Source organism: Aquarana catesbeiana, linkage group LG10 (genome assembly GCF_042186555.1).
Source record: "Aquarana catesbeiana isolate 2022-GZ linkage group LG10, ASM4218655v1, whole genome shotgun sequence".
NCBI lineage: Eukaryota > Metazoa > Chordata > Amphibia > Anura > Ranidae > Aquarana > Aquarana catesbeiana.
Genome location: NC_133333.1, coordinates 110,421,438 through 110,445,577, shown reverse-complemented (window position 1 = coordinate 110,445,577; position 24,140 = coordinate 110,421,438). Strand labels below are relative to the sequence as shown.

The following is a 24,140-nucleotide window of genomic DNA, read 5'->3' as shown; positions in this document are numbered from 1 at the left end:
CACAGGGCACACAAGTAATCGGTCTTGTGAATAAATCCACAATCAAACATGCCAGTGTTGTTTTCTGCAGTGTTTTCATTGACAACCCCAGTTCCAAAAAAGTTGGGATGCTGTGTAAAATATATATAAAAACAGAATGCAACGATCTGCTAATCTCCCAAAGTTATAATTTATTCACAATAGAAAACATATCATGTTTAAACTGAGAAAATGTACCATTATTGGGTATAAAAAGAGCATCTTAGAGAGTCAGAGTGTCTCTGAAGTAGAGATGGGCAGAGGTCTGTGAAAAGTGCATCTAAAAATTGTCAAACAATTTCAGAAAAGATTTCTGAAAGTAAAATTGCAAAAACTTTAAATCTATCATCATCTGCAGTACATAAATTCATGAAAAGATTCTGAGAATCTGGAGAAATCTCTGTGCACAAGGAATACGTGCAAACCCAATATTGGATGCCTGTGATCTTCCAACCCTCTGAAGGCACTGCTTTTAAAAGAGGCATGGTTCTGTGATAGACATCACTGCATGGGCTCTGGAATACTCCCAAAAGTAACTGTGTGTGGACACAGTTCACCGTTCCATCCAAAAATGCAAGGTGAAGTCCTATAATGCAAAGAATCTATATTCGAGCATGGTTCAGAAACGTTGCTGTCTTCTCTGGGCCAAAGCTCATTTAAAATGGTCTGTTGCAAAGTGGAAAACTGTACCGTGGTCATATAAATCAAAATGTTGACATTCTATATGGCAACTATGGGTGCCGCATCTTCCAGAATAAAGAGGAGTTGATCTCCCAAGTTATCAGCACTCAGTTTAAAAGCCTGCATCTCTGATGGTATGGGGGTGCATTAGTGCATATTGAATGGCCAGCTTGCATATCTGGAAAGGCACCAACAATGCTGAGATATATCCAGGTTTTATAGCATCATATGCTCCCATCAGCATAATGTTTTTTTTTTTCAGGGAAGGCCTTGCATATTTCAGCAGGACAGTGCTTTGTCGTAGAAGAGTCTTTGTGCTTAACTGGCCTGCCTGCAGTGCAGACCTTTCAACAATTGTAAATATTTGGTGCATCTTGAAACAAAAAATTTGACAAAGAAAACCCTGGACTGTTAAGCAGTTAGGATCCCAAGCCAGGAAAGAATGGGAGAATGGGACAACATTCCTCTCCCAAAACTCCAGCAACAGGTCTCCTCTGTTTGCATACTTTTACAAAGTGTTAGAAGAAGCAGGGATGCTACACGGTGGTAAACATAGCCCTATCCCAGCTTTTTAGACACATAATGCTGCCATCATACTCAAAATGACTTTATTTTTTTCTTAAAGCGGTACAATTTTTCGGTTTAAACATTAGATATAATTTTTATTGTGAATACAATATGGGTTTATGAGATTTGCAAATCATTGCATTTTGTGTTTATAAAAGTAGGGGACTCACGCTCAGCCGCTATTTAGGTGAGACTGCTGCACTAGACTAAATCCTGAATATGGGACCTCCACAAATTTAGTTTACAAATAATGCGCTGTCTCTTTAGGTATTGCGTGTTAGTCAGTGAATAAAAGTATTACACAATACCCTAAATTATCCCATGTCCTATACCAGGTTGACAATATATGATGGTAGGTATGAAGTGCAAATCATGTCCAAAAAAAATACATCCAATATTCCAAATACTTTTTTCCCCTCACTGTATATGCAACTCTGACCTGCATGCCCCAGGTATTATTATATTGCGTTATAATCATCTCACGTCCCCTTCGGCCAACATGCCTCCTTATGCTGTACGATGTTCTAGAGACCTGGAGATTGACTTGGAGGCGGAGGATTGGGATGATATCTGGGCGACTACTAAATCTTCTCTCAAAACATCGTAGCACTTGAGACTAATTATAAAGTTCTGCAGTGGCTTTTCGTAAGGATTTCTAAATTTCTATCGGGGTACCCTCCTGTTTGTTTTCGTGCCTGTGGCCAAGAAGGCACTCATATCCATATCTGGTGGATGACCTGTTGTACAACAATTTTGGGCTAAGATTTTCAGAATGGCCTCTACCCTGATTAACACCATGCTAGACCTAGACCCATGTCTTGCGCTGCTGAATCATAATACTCTGGACTGTACCAAAGCCCAGTTCCGTCTTATCCTGCAGGTCATTACAGCAGCCAAACAAACCATAGCATGAGCCTGGAAGACCCCTGTACTTTGCATTACAGAAACCAAACATAGAATAACCCAGGCCATAATCCACAGTGGAATTGAAGCTATCATCCAAGACAAAATACCCAAGCATCTCAAAATCTGGCAACCCTGAGTTGACTACTTTCTACCCCCTGGTTTTGATGAGTCTCTCCTTAAACCCTGAGTGTCCGATGGACAGATTCTCCCACCTGAGCTGTGAATCTCTACAGCTCCTATAGAGTTACCATGGGCCTCTTGGCTGCTTCTCTGATGATTGCTCTCCTTGCCTGACCTGTCAGTTTGGGTGGACTGATGTTTCTTGGTAGGTTTGAAGTTGTGCCATACTCTTTTCATTTTTGGAAGATGGATTGAACAGTGCTCCATGAGCTGTTCAAAGCTTGGGATATTTTTTTTTATTGTACATCACGGGACACAGAGCCATAGTAGTTACTATGTGGGTTATAGGCCACCTTCAGGTGATGGACACTGGCGCGCCCTAAATTAAAAAGTGCACTCCCTGTATAACCCCTCCCACTGGTGGGAATACCTCAGTTTTTTCGCCAGTGTCTAAGTTGTTGGTCACAAGTGAAGATGTGCTGTGCTGAGCTCCACTGGAGCAATCCTTGCTGGGGCTAGCCATACAGCCAGAACCATTCAAAGTGTCTTTTTTGGCCGAATTGAATGGTACCCGGGCCTCGTATACGAAGAAACGAGGTCTTGCCTGTAACGCTTCTTTTTTTAGAGAGCTGGACCCCGGGATCCAGTACTTTTTGGTATTAAGGGCATAAAGTTTTACTGGCAGTGGTGCTATTACAGGTCCAGGATTGTGGGTTTCCTCGAGGGTCCCCAGCTCCTGAATGTTTAACAGAACCCACCGTGAAGGGTGAAGATTGGGTCTGTTGGTTTACCACAGAAAACCCTGCGGCGGGAAAGGTAAGTGGAGTTTTTCTAAGAAATTTTTAAAAATTTTCTTATGCCTCCGTTAATTAGTAAATGTCATGTTTTTTATAACCTAACCCTGCTTTAAAGTTTTCTACATCTTCCCTGACCTGTCTGGTGTGTTCCCTGGCCTTCATGATGCTGTTTGTTCACTAAGGTATTCTGAGAGCTTCACACAACAGCTCTATAAGGGGCTGAATACAAATGCATGCCACACTTTTTTGATATTTATTTGTAAAACATTTTGAAAACCATTTATCATTTTCCTTCCACCACACATATATCTGCCACTTTGTGTTGGTCTAGCACATAAAATCCCGAAAAAAATACACTTATGTTTTTGGTTGTAACATGACAAAATGTGGAACATTTCAAGGGGTATGAATACTTTTTCAAGGCACTGTAAAGGCAAATGGTAAAGTGCAAAGTTCCATAGCAACTTCATCAGAATTCATATGTCACTGGATCAACATACTTTAACTGAAAATGAATAATGAATAACATCAATGAACCAACCTTGGCCTTTTAACCCATTTGCCGCCAGGTCGGTACTTTGTACGGACCTAACGGCGGGGGGGGATATTGCACACAATCCGGTGGCTGCAGACACCGGGATTGTGTGTGAAACTGACAGGCAACCTTCTGCCTCTCAGGTGAGAGCGTTCGGACGGTGCCGCTGCCGCCCCGATCGCTCTCACACACCCCCTGGTACCGCTCCCCCCCAGATTGCGCGCTCCCGCCATTCTTACAATTGCCCATTGGCGGGCCCTGGACAGTCATGGCGGGTGCCGACGGGTAGAGGGGAAGGAGAAGAGCGGATACACGTCCACTCTCCTCCCCTTCTTGCAGTGACCCGGAAAGCAACGTCTCTGACATCACTTCCGGGTCACATTCTCGGTGTCCCCGGCTCGCTTTGCGTCCACTCTCTTCCCCAGACGTCCACTCTCCTCCCCTTCTTGCAGTGACCCGGAAAGCAACGTCTCTGACGTCACATTCTCGGTGTCCCCGGCTCGCTTTGCCGATGTAGGATGTTTTGCAATGCAATCTTTTAGACCCTGCATTTCTCAATAAAGAGAACTTGTCACTAAAAAATCATCACATAGGGGACTGTTTGTCCCCTATGTCATGAATAAAAAAGGTAAGTAAAAAGTTTTTACAAAAAAATAGTTACACTCAAGCACATAAAATCCCCCCCAAAAATTTTTTGAGGCCCCCCCACATATACACACGCACGAACGTAAAAGCATGCGTCAGGGCGCCTACACATGAAAACATCAATTGCGATACACATGGCCGCGTACCCCGGAGTGAGAGCAAAAATTCTAGCACCAGACCTCCTCTGTAACACTAAACTGATACCTATAGGGGGCCTTTGAAGCCCCCTATAGGTATCAGTTTATATATAGGGTACAGTAATATAGGGTACTGAAGTTTGACACCATTTCTCGGGCTTAAAAAAAATTTAAGGTTTGGCATGTTGGGTATCTATTTACTTGGCGCAACCTCGTCTTTTATATTTTATCAAAAATGTGTGTAATGTATTGCGTTTTTTCGCCCTAAAATTCACGTTAGTGTGTTTTTTACTGAAATATTGCATTTCCTAGACCTTTGCGGTAATATCATGCGACATAAAAAATTGGAACTACCGCTGTTTTATTCCCTAGGGTGTGTGCTTTCAGAAAATATATAATGTTTGGGGTTTTGTATAACCTTCAGGCCTAAAATGATTTTTTAAAAGTGTGCAAAAAAACCCAGCAAAAACGGCTCTGGTAGCGAAAGGGTTAAAAGGTGCATTCTACCTGTAGATGTATCTACTTAGTGATATTGAACCTCTTGGCAAATACAATAAAGTGTCAGTATGTTGAGTAGGACAGTGGTTTTGAAGGTTGCAATGGCTGTCTGTAGGTCCTCCTTAAAGTGTGCATTCTCCTGCATTCTGGTGAAAGTATATTTTAACGAAAAGTGTAGTTTTGTTAAAGTGTATAATTGGGCTCATGTTTTGTGGCTATCTCAACTACAAATAGTGTTTTATTGGCGTTTCAGACTATGCAATAGGTAAAGACGTGCTAGTTTTTACCAAGCAGAGGCAGCTGCAGCTTTTACCATTCATTGAGGTGTATGTCAGTGGCGTCCCGTAATGCAGGGTGCAGGGGCACCGCCCCCCTAATCCATGCGTCCAGCCCCCTAATCTACATGCAGGGGTTTTTCTTTTTTCTTTTAGAAGCACGTGATTAGAGCAAGAGGCTCTAATAGGCTTCAAAAATAGGGTGGTCTCTGCGTGCCGAGCCCACCCAGTTGTGTGACAATAGCAAATTAATGTTTGCTATTGTCTGCCTGATTCTCCTCCTGGCCAATCAGGAAGTGGGTCCTCAGACCCGTCACCCGATTGGCCGAGAGGAAAAGCGATCCTATTGGCCACCGAGGAGGGAGGAGGAGACGCAGATCTCTTGTAATTTGTGGTTCCTCACCGCCATCTTTTTTTCTTTCATCAGTGGGACACGGTTCTCTCTTCTGGGTTCTTGCTTTGAGTGACAAAACATCTGTATGATTTGCCGTAGCACACCTTCATTATATACAGCCGTGGCCAGAATTTTGAGAATGACGAAAATAAAAATGTTTACAAGTCTGTTGCTTCAGTGTTTTTAGATCTTTTTACAGATGTTACTATGGTATACTGAAGTATAATTACAAGCATTTCATAAGTGTCAAAGGCTTTTATCGACAATTACATTAAAGTGTTACTAAACCCACAACAGTAAAATTTGTCTGTATATGCAGCATAGCTTGCTTGTTATACTTACTGTGGAACTTAAGGGGTTAATCCTCTGTATTGTGTAAAAGGCTCTTTGATCCTATATGGACAGATCCTCCCCCTCCTGCAAACTCTTGGCAAAGCCAGATAAGACACGGTCAGAGTAGTAAAGCTGCACATGGTCAGTTTGGTCTCTGTTTCCTCATTGAACTGAGCATTTCAGGTCACATGGTATTGACATCATACATTTGGGCATGTATACAGATCCTAAATGACAGTGCAGTCCCTCCCTCCCTCTTCCACGCCCAGTAACTAAAAAAAGAACACAGTGGGTGGGATGTCACATCTTGATTCATGGATGATCCACCTACCATAACAGCATGAGCACGCAGACTGTAGTGAAAATCCCCTCCTACCTGAACATTCAGCGCACTGGCAACCCCTGCAGTTTATCTTGTGACCATGGCACTGTGGGGGAGGGGGGGCTGATGAACTATTTTCATATTACTGGGTTTAGTAACACTTTAAGTTTGTCAGGAAAGGTTCCCTCCACTTGTAATATCTATCATTTGGCGTGCAGTACTGAGGTCCACCAGCAGGTGTCTCCTGGCAATTTTGAACTGTCAGAAGAGCTTTTCCCTGCTGGTATTATATCATCTTTGGGTCGCGGTACTGGAGTCCACCAGCGGATGGATCCTGGCAGTGTGGAGCAGGCATTGCCTTCTGCAATCAGGCATCACCTGACTTTGATAGCAGCTATAGTATAAATACCCGGCAAGTGCACACACACCTTGCCCTGGTATTGTCCTTGTGCCCTGTCCTGCAGCCTGTTTATCTGTGATCCTGGACCTGAACCCTGATTCCTTTATCCTGAACCTGTTTGTTTCTGTTCCTGTATCACTGGATACTTGCCTTGCAGCCTGATTCCTTCCATCTTGTTACCTGTCTGTTTACTCCTGGCCCACCATCTGCTGATCTCCAGTTTCTGACCCTGGCTTGGCTTGACTACGATTCTAGTACTCCCTTTTGCTATAATATACTGGTTGGTTTATTATCACTGTTTGGTTGTTCAGTTTGTTCACTCTGTTTGTATTGGTCGTGTGTTCACATTTATATGCATTTACTTTAATAAACTTATTTACTTTCACCTGTTTATGTCTGGTTCACTCTGTCGCAGTCACGCAGTTCTGGTCACATCTGGTTTATGACAAAGTTTATGCAAAGCGTCAATATTTGCAATGTTGGCCCTTCTTTTTCGAGACCTCTGCAACTCGCCCTGGCATGCTGTCAGTCAACTTCTGGGTCTCGTCCTGACTAATGGCAGCCCATTCTTGCATAATCAGTGCTTGGAGTTTGTCACAATTTGTGGGGTTTTTGTTCACCTGCCTCTTAAAGATGGACAACAAGTTCACACTGGGATTTAGTTGGGGGGGGGTTCCTGGCCATGGACCCAAAGTGTTGATATTTTGTTCCCCAAGCCACTTAGTTATCATTTTTGCTTTATGGCTTCATCATGCTGGAGAAGGCATTGTTCGTCACCAAACTGTTCTTGGATGGTTGGAAGAAGTTGCTCTCGGAGGATGTTTTTGTACCATTCTTTATTCATGGCTGTGTTCTTAGGCAAAATTGTGAGTGAACCCACTCCCTTGGCTGAGAAGCAATCTTACACATAATGGGTCTCAGGATGCTTTACTGTTGGCATGACACAGGACTGAAGGTAGCACTCACCTTTTCGTCTCCAGACAAGGCTTTTTCTGGCTGTCCCAAACAATTGGAAAGAAAATTACTTTACCCCAGTCCTCAGCAGTCCAATCCCTGTACCTTTAGCAGAATATCAGTCTGTTCCTGATGTTTTTCCTGGAGAGAAGTAGCTTCTTTGCTGCCCTTCTGGACACCAGGCCATTTTCCAAAAGTCTTCGCCTCACTGTGCGTGCAGATGCACCCACACCTGCCTGCTGCCATTCTCTGCACTGGTGGTGCCCCAATCCTGCAGCTGAATTAACTGTAGGAGACTGTCCTGGCACTTGTTGGACGTCCTTTGGTGTCCCGAAGCCTTCTTCCCCAATGCAGTGGAAATGTTTTTTTATGGGATTAAGTTAATTTTCATGGCAAAGAGGGACTTTGCAATTAATTGCAATTCATCTGATCACTCTTCATAACATTCTGGAGTATATGCTTGTTGCCATCATAAAAACTGAGGCAGCAGACTTTGCGAAAATTAATATTTGTGTCATTCTCAAAACGTTTGGCCGTGGATGTAGTATGTACAAAGTCTAATACATTGCTTAGTACCTTTTCTTACTGCTAAATAAGTAACCCAAAGGTTTGGAATATGTTGCAATGTGAATGATTATTTTGTTTTTCTCTTGATAAGGATATTTTAAGTTGCCAAAGCTATTAATGAGAGGCAGCCAAAGCCAGAAAGCTTTAACATCCGCAAAATAGGATGGCAACTTGGCCCCTAAATTGAATGTAATTGCTTATACACAGCATGCAGCTTCTCCTTTTGTGCTTCTCTTAGCTTTGTACAGCTGAGTAATTCTAAGCATGTGATTTATTTCTTCTCGGCTCTGCAAGAGACATATTTGTGGAGAAGATAATATCCCTGGCTGGAAGTGGCCTCTGTGACGTCAATCCCAATGTGTTTTGTTGTGCCCTGGAGAAGCACCCCATTTGCACACACTGCTTGGCTTTATCAACATTTGGTACAGGGATGCAGTACTGGATCCTGTGGCACCGTACAGAGTAGAACAAAACACGTTTTATACATGCTTTGCAGAAAGCTTGTCATTTTAAGCATTCTGGAAAAAATGTTTTAAGGAGCACATGAAAATGCATAAATCCGCTCCTGAGATTCCTGCTTGGAATTGTTTTATGTGCATTTCCATAAATTCCCAAAAAGGAAAACGTGAGAAAAATATATTAATACATTTTATAGTTATTTTATGATTTCCTTCAGAAGACGTTAAATATGTTTTTCAGTTCATACAGTATGTTTTGATTACCTGTGATTTCCCTTTATACTGAGTTGCATCAGTTAAAATGTGAAATCAGGCTTTAGGTCTGTAAGCTGATGGGAGAGGAAGGTATTTCGATAAGTTTTTGGGGATGAGGACTGGTAGAGAATTCCAGAGAGCAAGTAGAAAACAGGTTAGTGACCTAAACTACACTGTATTGTCAAAAGTATTGAGACACCTGCCTTTATACGCACATAAACTTTAATGGCATCCCAGTCTTAGTCCGTAAGGTTCAGTATTGCGTTCGCCCACCCTTTTCAGCTATAACAGCTTCAGCTCTTCTGGGAAGGCTGCCAAGAAGGTTTAGGAGTGTGTCTATGGGAATGTTTGACCATTCTTCCAGAAGCGCATTTGTGAGGTCAGGCACTGCTGTTGGATGAGAAGGCCTGGCTTGCAGTCTCCACTCTAATTCATTCCAAAGGTGTTCTATGGGGTTGAGGTCAGGACTTTGTGCAAACCAGTCAAGTTCTTTCACCCCAAATCTCGCTCATCTATGTCTTTATGGACCTTGCTTTGTGTACTGGTCCAAATAAATTGGTGGAGGGGGGATTATGATGTGGGGTTGTTTTTCAGTGGTTGGGCTTATCCCCTTATTTCCAGTAAAGGGAACTCTTAAGGCATCAGCATGCCAAGACATTTTTAACAATTTCATGCTCCCATGCTCCCAACTTTGTGGAAACAGTTTGGGGATGGCCCCTTCCTTTTCCAATATGACTGCGTACCAGTGCAAAGCAAGGTCCATAAAGACATGTATTAGTGAGTTTGGGGTGGAGGAACTTGACTGGTCCGCACAGAGTCCTGACCTCAACACAATAGAACACCTTTGGGATAAATTAGAGCGGAGACTGAGAGCCAGGCCTACTCGTCCAACATCAGTGCCTGACCTCACAAATGCGCTTCTGGAAGAATGGTCAAACTTTCCCATAGACACATTCCTAAACCTTGTGGACAGCCTTCCCAGAAGAGTTGAAGCTGGTATAGCTGCAAAAGGTGGGCTAACTCAATGTTGTATCCTATGGACTAAGACTGAGATGCCATTAAAGTTCATGTGCGTTTAAAGGCAGTTGTCCCAATACTTTTGACAATATAGTGTGTCTTTGGAGGTCACATGAACCTTGGAAAACAAAAGTGAGTACACCCCTACGTGAAAATGTCCGAATTGGGCCAAAAGTGTCAATATTTTGTGTGGCCACAATTATTTTCCAGCACTGCCTTAACCCTCTTGGGCATGGAGTTCACCAGAGCTTCACAAGTTGCCACTGGAGTCCTCTTCCACTCCTCCATGACAACATCACAGCTGGTGGATGTTAGAGACCTTGCACTCCTCCACCTTCCATTTGAGGATTCCCCACAGATGCTCAATAAGGTTTAGGTCTTAAGACATGCTTGGCCAGTCCATCACCTTTACCCTCAGCTTCTTTAGCAAGGCAGTGGTCGTCTTGGAGATGTGTTTGGGGTTGTTATCATGTTGGAATACTGCCCTGCTGCCCAGTCTCCAAAGGGATGGGATCATGCTCTGCTTCAGTATGTCACAGTACATGTTGGCATTCATGGTTCCCTCAATGAACTGTAGCTCTCCAGTGCTGGCAGCACTCATGCAGCCCCAGACCATGACATCCTACCACCTTGCTTGACTGTAGGCAAGACACACTTGTCTTTGTATCTTTATGTAGAGCAACAATTCTTTTTTTCAGATCCTCAGAGAGTTCTTTGCCATGAGGTGCCATGTTCTAGTGACCAGTATGAGAGAGTGAGAGCGATAACACGAAATTTAACACACCTGCTCCCCATTCACACCTGAGACCTTGTAACACTAACGAGTCACAGGACACCGGTCAGGGAAAATGGCTAATTGGGCCCAATTTTGGACATATTCACTTAGGGGTGTACTCACTTTTGTTTCCAGCGGTTTAGCCATTAATGACTGTGTGTTGAGTTATTTTGAGGGGACAGCAAATTTAGACTGTTATACAAACTGTACACTGACTACTTTACATTGTAGCAAAGTGTCATTTCTTCAGTGTTGTCACTTGAAAAGATATAATAAAATATATACAAAAATGTGAGGGGTGTACTCACTTTTGTGAGATACTGTATGTAAACTCCCTCACCATGTTAAACAACAATATTTCAGAGAATATGAATGATAACACAAAAACATTTCTTTCACTCATGGTTAGTGTTTGGCTGAAGCCATTTATTATTGATCAACAGTGTTTTCTCTTTTTAAATCATAATCACAACAGAAACTAGCCAAATGACCCTGATCAAAAGTTTACATACCCTGGTGATTTTGGCCTGATAACATGCACACAAGTTGACACAAAGGGGTTTGAATGGCTATTAAAGGTAACCTTTCTCACCTGTGGTCTGTTTGTTTGTACTTAGTGTGTGTGTGTGTGTGTGTGTGTGTGTACAAAAGGTCAATGAGTTTCTGGACCCCCAACAGACCCTTGCATCATTCATCCAGTGCTGTACTGACGTTTCTCGATTCTGAATCATGGGGAAAGCAAAATAATTGTCAAAGGATTTGCAGGAAAAGGTAGTTGAACCATATAAAAAGATATCCAAGGAATTGAGATTGCCAATCAGCAGTGGAAAATGAGGGGCTCTGTTGAAACCAAACCACGGTCAGGTAGACCAACTAAAATTTCAGCCACAACTGCCAGGAAAATTGTCCGGGATGTAAAGAAAAACCCACAAATAACTTCAGGTGATATACAGGACTCTCTGAAAACATGTGGTGTGGCTGTTTCAAGATGCACAATAAGGAGGCACTTGAAGAAAGATGGGCTGCATGGTCGAGTCGCTAGAAGAAAGCCATTACGCCACTACTCAAATGCCACAAAGTATCCCGCTTACAATACGTCAACAAGGAGGAGTCAACAAGGCCTATGATGAAAGGTACATCATTTCTACTGTTTTACATGGAGGTGGATGGCTGATGTTTTGGGGAAGTGTGAGCTACAAAGGCACAGGAAATTTGGTCAAAATTGATGGCAAGATGAATGCAATATGTTATCAAAAAATACTGGATTCATCAGCCAGGAAGCTGCGCATGGAACGTACTTAGACATTCCAACATGACAATGATCCAAAACACAAGGCCAAGTTGACCTGTCATTGACTACAGCAGAATAAAGTGAAGGTTTTGGAGTGGTCATCTCAGTCTCCTGACCTCAATATCATTGAGCCACTCTGGGGAGATCTCAAACGTGCAGTTCATGCACGACAGTCCAAGAATTTACAGGAACTGGAGACTTTTTGCCAAGAGGAATGGGCAGCTTTACCATCTGAGAAGATAAAGAGGCTCATCCACAAATACCACAAAAAACTTCAAGCTGTCATTAATGTTAAAGGGGGCAATACACGGTATTAAGAACTGGGGTATGTAAACTTTTGATCAGGGTCATTTGGGTAGTTCCTGTTGTCATTTTGATTTAAAAAGAGTAAACACAGTTGATTGATAAAAAACTCTAGTGGGGAATGTGGCGCTGTTCAAAAGTGTATATTATTAAAATGATACCATAAGGAATGTGTGGTGGCAATATGTGAAAAGTACTGTGAACAAATGTATAATTGTTAAACGAAACGTGTCATGCGTATATCACAAATGTAAAACATCACATAGTATAAAAACCAAAAGTGCAAATGCGTTGTAAATAATAATAAAAGGAATACATGCACTCAAAAACGTAAATCATAACCAATATATAAATGTGCGTAATATTGGTGTGAGTGAGCAAAATTGCAAAAGAAACGCACAAAAATGCCAAAAAATGCACAAGTCTCATCAATGGTGTAGTAGATAACTAATGTGATAGTGCACCAAAATTTTTTAAAAAATCAAGTCCAAATGGTGTAGGTGTCCAAGCAAAATTAAAGTTCTGCATAAAAAAGAAGAAAAAATCTGTGAAGAGTGTCTTGGCCTTCCAAACAGGTCCCATGTAAATTATTGTGATTGTTGTGTAAACTTTTCTCCTGGAGCCCCCACTTGTGTCCCCACTCACCGGAAGACCCAACCCCTGCAGGGGTAATGGGCAAGTAAAAGTAAATCCACTGGTAGGAATCAATCGGTGTCCCCCTCTGTGGTTCCGCAATCTCCTTCCTGGTTGGGTTGTCACTGGTCCTTTAAGAAATTCCACCAGAGCGTATCCATCTCATTAAGTTCCCATATACAGGAGATGTCGTATGTGTTCTTGACAAGATGGTATCGTACACCGGTTCGACTGGCTCAGATATACCCATTGGCGGATGTTAACTCCCGGCAAATCAGCAGCACCTCCTCTTTGCTAAAGAGGGACCTTGCCATGTCCACCTAGATGGAGATCCTGATTGATAATAAATGGCTTCAGCCAAACACTAACCATGAGTGAAAGAAAAGTTTTTGTGTTAGCATTCATATTCTCTGAAAAATGGCCAACAAATCATAAATTCTAACAGGGTATGTAAACTTATGAGCACAACTGTATGTGTGTAGTTTAATCACTTGAAAAGCAGGTCATTTCTGACATTTCCCCACATGTAAAAAATGTAATATTTTGCTAGAAAATTACTTAGAACCCCAAAGATGATTGATATATATATATATGTGTGTGTGTTACCTTTTATGAGTAATATGACAATGCTGGGAAGGATGTGCTCTCATGGCTAGCGTGGTCATTTTGAAATGGGTAAGCATCAGGACTGACAGGAACAGCAGGTATTTCCCACAAAGGAAGTAATAGAACGGGAACAGGATACGCTTAACACGAGTATATGACACAACAGGCACATATCAGGAATAGTGTTGGGGTAACAAAAAATATTGCTTTTAGGGTAAAATTGTAATAATTGTATCGCATACATTTCTTCTGTAATTGGCTCACACAGTCTGCTTATTGGTATTGGGCATAGAGCACTTCTTTCGGCCAGCCTTGTTCAGATCTGCATGGACAGACACATCTGTGCTGTGTGCTCTGTTGCTTGCTGTTTGGAAATACTGACCTCTGCCAGGACTTAAACCTTAGTTAATGCCAGGTGGATCTTTGCAAAACGACAAATAGAGAGCTGACTCATGAGCAAGTGTATAGCACATGCATACCCAATCATAATGTACATAAAATACAGTAGAATGTACTGAGAGTGGCTCATTAGAGATCTCTAAAGTGCAGGTTATGGCTGCCATGGCCACTCATTTTTTAAAGTATTTGCAACTATTCATTTAAGTCCCTTGTGCTGTTATGGCTGTGTTACATAAGCTTTAAAAAAAGGTGAATGTGTAGCAGGATCCAAAGTCTGCATTCTAAAACCAGGTCTGTGAGGAGTTGTACACTGATGTATATTTGTGATTAAGTTGGCACAATCTTGTATGCTGAAAATAAATTGTGTCTGCGCAGTAGTATTTATCAGAAGAGGCTCTGAGATTGTTGTGCATATTTTCTTAACAAGTTTGTGACCTTTTTCGAGTTGTACAACCTTCAACTGATCAGAGACATATGTGAAATAGATTTATTGCTCTTTCCACTATCAGAAGTATTTTCACTAGAATCTGTTAGCAGCATTTGTTACTATTTTTCAGCTGATGGCAAAAGTTCTGCCATTGTGAGTGTACACTGTCAGTGGCCCCCTCCAGTGACTTTTGCCTCCTTTCCTGCTAACCACAGAGTTCAATTGACAACATATTACCCCCCCCCCCTTTCCCCCGTATCAAGCCTTTTAGAGGGAATATCTTTCCAACTTCATGTAACTATATCACATGTTACCAGCTAGAGCCTCTTCAAGAATCCCGCTTCCTAGCCTGCATCTCTTCAAGTAGGAAGCGCAACAGCCAGATCAAGAAGACCAAAAAACAGAAGCACGGGATCCCATTAGAAACATAGCAACATTTATTAATTCCATAAATAAAGCACACTTGCATAAAAGCAGCTGTGTCAGCGTGAGCAAGCAAAGGATGTAATCACAACCAAGGACTGCATGTAACAGCGCCAATTAGCTCAAACCCAAAGCTGTCTCAATAGGGACCTGCTCAGTATGACAGGTGGCGTATAACTTGTAAAGCGTCAGCTGCCACAGTTCAGCCTTGTAGCTGCACTTTGCGACTGATGGGGGTGGTAACGCGTTTCGTAGGTGTGCCTTCTTTGTCAAAAATAAGAAGATTTGACAAAGAAGGAACACATTCAAAATGTGTTACCACCCCTCTGTAAATTGTAAAGTGCAGCCACAAGGCTGAACTGTGGTGTTCGACGCTATACAGATTATACACCACCTGTAATACTGAGCAGGTCCCTCTTGAGCCAGCTTTAGGATCGCTCTTTGCTGCTGTGCTTACAATAATAAGCTTTTATTCATTTGTGTAAAACATTTAATTGAAAAGTAACAAATCAGTTGCTGTAACTGCTTAAAAAGTGTAAGCTGGAATTTGACTTCAGTGTGTTAGTAAATCTAAATCTGCTAGTACAAATAATACTCCCCTCCCCCTGAACTGAAAATGCTGCTATCCAAAGGTGCCCCCTGTGCTCCTTCATCCAGTGTGTAGGCACTACACACTACTACTACTAGCCAGATCACCAGATGAAAACCGAGGGAAAAAGCCTGAAAAAAAAAAAAACGAATGCACCCACCAAATCTAAGGATTAGTAAGCTGCAATATATCACATTTTAGGTTTAATACTTCTTTAATTTGGGTTTCAGCAAGGCCGCCTATTCATTTTGAATGAGCTGTAAACACACTGCAATGCAGGGTTTAACTAACCGTTAACTTTTTTTTTTTTCAATTCCGCACACCCCATCGCACAAATGGTGTACACCTGTGTGTAGTGATGTGCTAAAATGCTAGTCCATTTGGGTGCCATTCATAAGTAATGGCGCCGTAGTAAGACACACGTTACCAGAGTACAAAGATGTGAATCCGGTCTAAGGACCAGGTCACACCAAAATGCGGTGCAGGAAAGGCTCCTTACGTTTTTGCATTTTCTGCAACACAGGTAAACTCATTACCCTTGCAGTCTGCATATGGATGCCAATTTATTGTTAATTTTCACCCCAAACAAATGCTGTGTGCTTTCTTGTACCAGATCACATGGTACTGCAGTTCCACGCAGTATGGTGCAGCGCATTATGAAAAAGTAGTGCTTGCAGTACTTTTTCCTTGTCAAAAGAAGTTTATTGAGTATACAATGTTATAAAGATACATAAAGTAAGTTTACAAGGATCTATAAAGTAAGCTCATTGTTTTACAGTAGGGTTTATATAGGTAAATATCATGAAATTTCAAATATTAAACATTGGGTTCACGTAAACCTAAATTAAAGATATATATCATTTCCTTAGTTACTTTTGTAGGTATTTAAATGATTTATACCTACTATACATATTGTTTACAAGTAGAGTGTATATAGGTCAAATAAATTCTGATAATGAGCTTTAATCGTAAGGTGGAGAAAAGGAAAGAGAAAGAAGAAAAAGGGTTGAAAGGTAGAGGTATGGTCCGCAAGGTTGTCCCGCTCGTCAGTTTATTATTCTTTTTAGTTCTCTTTGAAGCATTAGAATGGGTGTCTCTGTAAGTCATTTAATCTGTTACCATGGCAACAGGACAGAGTCATTGAAGTTTGACAGGAACTGTTGTTTTATCCAAGGATGCCAAAGTTTTTCAAATTTTGGAATTTGATTTTGATCGATGGCTACCATCTTAGCATGGGACATTGTATTATTCATTCTGTGAATTGTTTCTCCTAGTACCAATGTAGGAGATTTCCATGCCTTGGCCACTGTTTATTTTGCAGCCGTTATTAGTTGGAACATAAGTTTGAATTGAGAGAGTGTTAACCATTCCGGTTTTAGATTAAGTAAAGTTAAATATGGATCTGGTTGTATTATTTTTTTAAATATTTTAGATGCAATCACGAAGACTTCCTTCCAGAAGGTTTGGATTACTGGGCACGTCCACCATATGTGTAAATATGTGCCTATTTCTGGGCATCCTCGAAAACAAAGAGCTGAGGTATTAGGTGAATATTTTGCCACTCTAGCGGGTACAAGGTACCAGCGAGTTAGGACTTTATAATTTGTCTCCAGTGTTAAGATGTTGGGTGAAGATGACTTCGATGTGAGCCATATGTTAGACCAGTCCGTGTCTTCTAAAGTTCGTCCCAGGTCCTCCTCCCACCTCTGAACGTAAGAGGGTCTATTAAGATTTGCTACTCCATATAATTGATTATAAAGTGATGAAATTGTACCTTTAGCAAATGGATCTTTTGTACAGATTGATTCAAAAATGGATAATTGGGATAATGGTGTATCCCCCTTTAGGAATGGTGTATAGAAATTTTTGATTTGGAGATATCTAAATATCTCAGAGTTTGGTAGATCATATTTTTCTCTAAGCGATGGGAATGAAAGGAATGATTTAGATGCTATGAAGTCATTTAGTGTCTGAATGCCTGATGTTGTCCAAGCTTTAAAAGAATTTGGGTAGATCCATGCCGGATTTCTGATAAAAGAAAGGAGAGGATTGTGTGGAGATTGTAACTGATATTTGGTTTTTAGTTTATCCCAGAGAGATAAGAAGTGTTTAGTTATGGGATTATGAATTTTAAAGCGGTCTTTAGGATCAAGCCATAATAAATTTGATATTAATAGAGGGTCATTTTCTGAAGCCTCTATAAATACCCATAATGGGATTTCCTGTTTTGCATGGTATTTGGACAGATTGGCCAAATGTGCTGCTCTGTAGTAGTTAGTAAAATTAGGGTATCCCAGACCTCCTTTATTTTTGGGAAGATGTAGTGTGTGTATAGGTATACGTGGTTTAGAAGAGCCCCATATAAACGAAGTTGCTCTTTTTTGTACTATTCTCAAAAAATAGGAAGGAATTGGAATAGGGAGGACTCTGAATAGATAAAGCAATTTGGGTAGAATAGTCATTTTGATTGCATTAATCTTCCCTATCCAGGATAAAGGAAGTTGCGACCATTGTTTTATTAGATTTGTGATCTGTCTTAATACAGGAGGATAATTGGTTGAGAATAAGTCAGAATGAGATGCTGTTAAATTAATTCCAAGATATGGGATTGATTTTTCTGCCCATGTGAATGGGAGTGCAGCCCTAGCCGGGATCAATTCCATGTTTGTGAGTGAAATATTAAGCACTAGGCATTTCTTAGGATTAATCATAAGGCCGGATAGGGCTGCAAATCCATCAAGAGCTGGTATTAAGTTAGGACCAGAGACCTGTGGTGATGATAGAAAAAGTAATATATCGTCTGCAAATATACATAATTTGTGTGTAATACCTCCTACTTCAATGCCAGTTATAGTTTGGTTTGTTCTGATGTATTGGGCCATGGGTTCGAGTATAAGGGCAAATAATAAGGGAGCTAATGGGCAACCCTGTCGGGTACCTCTTTCGATATTAAAGGCTTCAGATTTGTATCCAGCATATTTTATATAGGCTTTGGGTTTATTATATAATGCTTTGATCCATGTTAAAAAGTGGGGTCCAAAACCCCATTTTTGTAATGAATATTGCATATATTGCCAGGATACTGTGTCAAATGCCCTCTTAATATCGAGAGATAGAAAACATAAAGGGATTTTCCGTTTTTTAGCAATATGTGCCAATAACACTGCCCTGCGTATATTATCGCCTGCCTGTCTATTTGGCATGAAGCCTACTTGATCTCTATGTATTAATTTTCCTATAATGCTATTGAGGCGTTTTGCTATTATTTTTGCTAATAATTTAATATCGAGGTTTAACAGAGAGATAGGCCGATAATTCACACAGGAAGTATCATCAGAAAGGGGTTTTGGGATCATACAAACAATTGCCATTAGTGTTTCTTGCCGAAAAGAATGTCCATCTAGAAGTTTGTTAAAAGTTTCAGTGAGAATGGGAGAGAGTATTTCTGAGAATGTTTTATAGTATAAAGCCGAGTAGCCGTCTGGGCCTGGTCTTTTGTTAAGTTTTAGGTCTTTTATGGCGTTAGTAACTTCATCTATAGTTATAGGCTCATCCAAACTGCTTTTTTGATTCTGAGATAACTCAGGTAAGGTTATTTTTGAGAAGAAGGATTCAGCTTCTGTAGGATTAAATTCATTGTTTGTCTTGTATAAAGTTGCGAGATGTGAGTGAAATTTATGGACTATTTTAACTGGATTACAAGTGTAAACATTTTTTGATAATTTCAAACGTATTGGTTTGAAAGATTTGTTAGTTGAATTTAATGCCCGAGCCAAATATGTACCTGGTTTGTTTGTATTCATGTAGAAATTGTGTTTGGAGCGTTTGAGGGATTTATCAACTGACTCAGTGAGAAATAGATCGTATTCCAATCTAGATTTTTCCAGATGAGATTTTGTACTCTGAGATGGATTATCTTGAAATGATATGTAGGCTGCATTAAAATTGAGTTCTAGTTTTTTTGCTAGATTTTTGCGTTCCCGTTTAAATAGTGCAATTTGTCTTTGTATTGTACCACGCAAGACAGGCTTATGAGCTTCCCACAGTGTTATTGGGGAGATGTCTGTTGTATTATTAATTGATATGTATTCCTTTAAAGCTTGTTCAATGGCCATCTGATGTAGTGGGTGTTTGAGCATTATGTCCGGTAAGTACCACGTTGGGTCATGCGCTTTTGGTATGGCTGAGGCTATAGTAGTGTATACTGCATTATGGTCAGACCACGGAATCGGAATTATATCTGATGCAATAATTTCTGGTATCATTCCTATTGTTAGAAAAATATGATCTATTCTGGTGAAGGTTTGATGAGGGTGTGAGAAATAAGTGAATTTCTTTTTCATTGGGTTACTTTCTCTCCATGAATCTACCAGATTGTATTTGGAAAGAAGTTGAGAAAAAGGTAATCTAGAGGTTATTTTGGATGGTGTAAAAGGTGATTTATCTAGAAATGGGAGGAGGACCTGGTTCGAATCCCCACACATTATCACTGTTCCTATTTTGTGTGTATTAATCACTTGTAATATATGTGAGAGGAATGGTGTAGGTTGTTTGTTAGGAGCGTAGTAGGAAATCACCGTGATTGCTGTATCCATTATATAACCCATGAGTATCAGGTATCTACCTTCTGGGTCTTTAATTTCTGATGATAAGGTGAATGGTGTGGATCGGTGAAATGCAATTAGAGTTCCCCTTTGCTTGGTACAGGCAGAAGCCGTGTAAATTTGTTGATAAAAAGGAGAAATATATTTTGGAGTAGAATCTTTGGTGAAGTGTGTTTCTTGGAGGCATACTATGTGAGCCTTCTTGTTATGGAAAGTACGGAAGGCTTTGGTCCTTTTTTGAGGGACATTTATTCCCTGAACATTCAGGGAAAGTATATTCAGTGGTGCCATGGCAATAGATCAAATAGTTTTGACTTACTTTTTGTTATGCAGAGCTGACTGCGCAGATCAACCTGTGTGGACTGAAGAGATGAATAGATAGAAAAGAAACCAGTGAATTCTGGAGTAAAGAGTAGACAAAAAACATATGAGATTAGATGATACATTGTATAAATTATTTTTTGCAAGTAATCACAATTTACCCGTGAAAGAGAATAAATATCTCTCTCAGGGGAATAAGTGCCTTCGTCACTGTCACGAAGATCCTGCCAGTAACCGGCGTCCCAGGCACACGGGAACCCGGCCACGGGTCCCATTGCGCATGTGCGCGCGTTCACGGGTGCGGTCACGCACGGGCACGCGCGCGCGCACTCCCGCTGGTGTCAGGCGGGCTATTTAAACCTGCCTGTCACACTCCATCCCCGCTGTCTGCTCTACAGCGTTCTGTGAGTGTTACCTGATCTGATCTGTGTTTCCTGTTATCTGACCCGGCTTCCTGTTTGACGATCCTGCTATCTGCCTGCACCAGACCCTCTTGGCTTGCCTGACCATCCCTCTGCATTACCCCTGGTACCTCTGCTGTCCAAACGTTACTGACCACCGGCTTGTTGACCCTCCGCTGTGTTCATCAGCTTCCAGTCTGCTATTACCTGCTGTTGTTCCTGGTTCCAGTCCAGCTTCCAGTCTGCTATTACCTGCTGTTGTTCCTGGTTCCAGTCCAGCGTTCCAGGCTACCTTCTGCTGGTTCCAGTCCAGCGTTCCAGGCTATCTTCTGCTGTGTTCCAGTCCAGCATTCCAGTCTATCTTCTGCTGTGTTCCAGTCCAGCGTTCCAGTCTATTACCTGCTGTTGTTCCTGGTTCCAGTCCAGCGTTCCAGGCTACCTTCTGCTGTGTTCCAGCCCAGCGTTCCAGGCTATCTTCTGCTGTGTTCCAGTCCAGCGTTCCAGTCTATTACCTGCTGTTGTTCCTGGTTCCAGTCCAGTGTTCCAGGCTATCTTCTGCTGTTGTTCCAGTCCAGCTTCCAGTCTGCTATTACCTGCTGTTGTTCCTGGTTCCAGTCCTGCATTCCAGTCTCTGTCCTCAGTCTACTCCTCAGACTACTGACTCCAGAGGGTGCCACCACTACTGGACTTTCAGCAACTGTTGATCCTGCCAGGCACCCATACCACTCTTCACTCCTGGCCCTCTGTCTCCATTCCAGGGGAACGGGAGTGGGAGCTGTAAGGGAGGTCTTTTCCTGTACTTCAGGCTCACAACCTACCAGGTACGTGACAGTCACACTCCCACATAATATGGTTGGGAGAATGAGGAGGGCTAATGGGGGTACACGGATCTTCCGCTTACAGGAGAGAAGTGCTATGTCAAAAGACATCAAAATGATGTTTCATTAATTGGAGTGCAGAATATAGTTTTTGTTGAAATTATTTATTCCAGGGTGGTTGTATATGGTTAGTCTTGCCCTAGGCTAAATAATTCAGTTAGAAAGGTACTGTTAATAACTTTGGTATTGATGAAGATAGTTTGAATTATTTTGGGATTTTAACCCTTTTAGAGTAAACAATTACATATTTTATTCATATGTAACTGTTTAGATATGTTAACTCATAAAATTGAGGTTGTATTGCTTCAGATTAGAATAAACAAAAACATAATTCTAGGAACTAGTTAGGTAATAATATATTTGTTTTAAGAAAAGAAAGAAAAAGCTTCCATTACTTCTGGATTATTGAACATATTTGTCCTAAAAAGTAATAAATCTATTGTTATTACCTGATAATATATAACTGAACAAGAATTTCCTTATTTCACTTATATATTCTAAGGCTATATGAATCAGAAGTAATAAGAAATATAACTGGAATGTAACATGATCCCACACAGTGTGTGACTATCAGAATGCAGTTACATTCAGTTATAAATATAGGTTTTTTTATAGAGAACCATCTCTTAGTATAATAAATGAAGAGATATCAGGAATTAGGATGTCAGTCCATTGAATCTTCTTGGTCCATGGATGATGTGGCATAACGGCCTCTTTTGTGAGAATGATGATTCCCATTTTGTTCTGAAATGTTCTGGGTGCTGCCTGAAGGTGAAGATGACGCCATTCTTCTGCGTGTGGGAGTGTTGCTGCTTGTGGGTTCTGTCAGATTTAATTTTAAAAGGGTTTGTTGTAGTTCATCTGCTGATCTGCTTCTGTAAATTGTACCTTGGTAGTTAAATCTGACTGAAAAGGGGAAGCCCCATTGATACATAATGTTGTGGCGTTGCAGTTCCATTAGTTGGGGTTTCATGGATCGTCTTTTAGTTGGGATAGGTCAGCAAAAATTTGATAATTGTGTCCTTGAAAATTAAGTTCCTTTTTTTCTCTTGCAGCAATTAGTATTTGTTCTTTCGTTCTGTAATAATGAAATTTTGTGATTATATCACGTGGGGGTCCATCTTTCTTTTTGGCTGTGAGGGCTCTGTGTACTCTGTCCAGTTCTAAACGCTCAATAGGGATATCTGGCTTTAGTTCTTGTAATAGAGCAGTAATAGTAGATTGCAGGTCTGTCACAGTTTCAGGTATTCCCCTTATGCGCAAGTTTGAACGTCTGGCTCTATTTTCGTAATCTTCGAGCTTAGTTTGAAGTATTAAATTCTCTTTTTTTAATTGTTCCAATTCTGTTATATTTTCTTGGGTTGTAATTTCAATTTCATCCATTTTTATTTCTAAGGCTGCGGTGCGGTTTCCCAGCTCTCTTATTTCTTTGGTTAGGCTGTTTGTTATTTGGTCTGAGGTTTGTTTTAAAGCCTTATGAAGCATCTTTTCAAATTGTAATAATATTACTGGGGATACTGAGGAGGCTTGTGGAGAAGTTTGTGAGAGGATTTGTTCTGTATCTGACTCAAATGGAGAGTCTTGCTGTGACATTTTCTGTCTGTGAGAGCGCCCTGATGCTGTATCTTGTGAGGTGACTGGAGCTGCTTCAGCTGCAGTGAGTGCCTGTGAGCTCTTTGTGAGGTGATTTTTATTTCTGCCACGGTTTCCTCCCAGTACCATATTTCCTGCCCAAACTTTCACAGTTTGTTCCCTGGGGCAAAAAGGTTCAAATGGATACCTTTTGAGCCTGCAGGCTCCGCTTTGTCCTTCTCTTCTCTCCTCAGCGGTGTGGAGCTCTAACAATGCATGTCTGCTCTGCTAGGCTCCGCCTCCTGCCCCTCGCAGTACTTTTTCCATGGTCCTGTGCCTTTTTGTAAACCCATTCAAATGAATGTGCAGTCAAAATGCATGCGTTCCAGTGTAAACCGGCCCTAAAACTGATTGCGCAGATTGCCTGGATCTTTTACACAGTATCGGCGTTGGACAATATTGCTCAAGTCTTATTGTAACCCTTTCTTGTGACTGCTGACATAAAAATACTTTTTTATTGCTAACACTTTGCAGCAGCAAAGCACAAGTTAGATGAGTTGGGCCATAGATCACCTAGCTTTACATTAGGTTGTGGCAGCTGTCTCTACATATTGTGGCATGGCTGCATTCTCTAGTTGTCTAATGTAACTTGGCGGCAGTCTCTTAACAGTTTCTTGCAGATGACAGACTTGTCTTTTTCAGAAATCTTTGTACTGCAGGCCAACATCAACAAATAATATTTTATCAAGCAGGAGCTGACGTCCAGAGTCTAACTGAAATGAGAATGATAAAGGGAAAATAAGCTTTGATTTTGCTGCCTTTTTTTGGCCTTCTGTGTAAATATGTCTGGAAAATAGGAGAGAGCAGAAACAGAGAGGTCTGCCATACCTAATTTGTCGCTGCATCTTTTAGTAATTTTGGCAGGTTTATGACACTTTTAATCAGTATTTCTAATTGCTGTTTAACATTCTAAATAATCTTAGGACCTCAGATTAATTTTTCATGCTTCTAGCTTAGGTTTGATTATAGGCCCCGGTTC

The 24,140-nt window shown here is 41.1% G+C and overlaps 1 protein-coding gene across 5 annotated transcripts in view; it reads left to right on the top strand.

Annotated features, from left to right (window-relative positions):
• ALG9 (ALG9 alpha-1,2-mannosyltransferase) overlaps positions 1–24,140 on the top strand; it is a 361,563-nt gene that overhangs the window by 275,962 nt on the left and 61,461 nt on the right. For 3 of the 5 annotated variants that reach the window (XM_073602427.1, XM_073602426.1, XM_073602425.1), the window contains exon 14: positions 2,992–3,108. The exons of the other annotated variants lie outside the window; for them this stretch is intronic. In XM_073602427.1, coding sequence (XP_073458528.1) covers positions 2,992–3,108 — 117 coding nt within the window. The remainder of the gene's footprint in view (positions 1–2,991; positions 3,109–24,140) is intronic. 5 annotated transcript variants of the gene reach the window in all.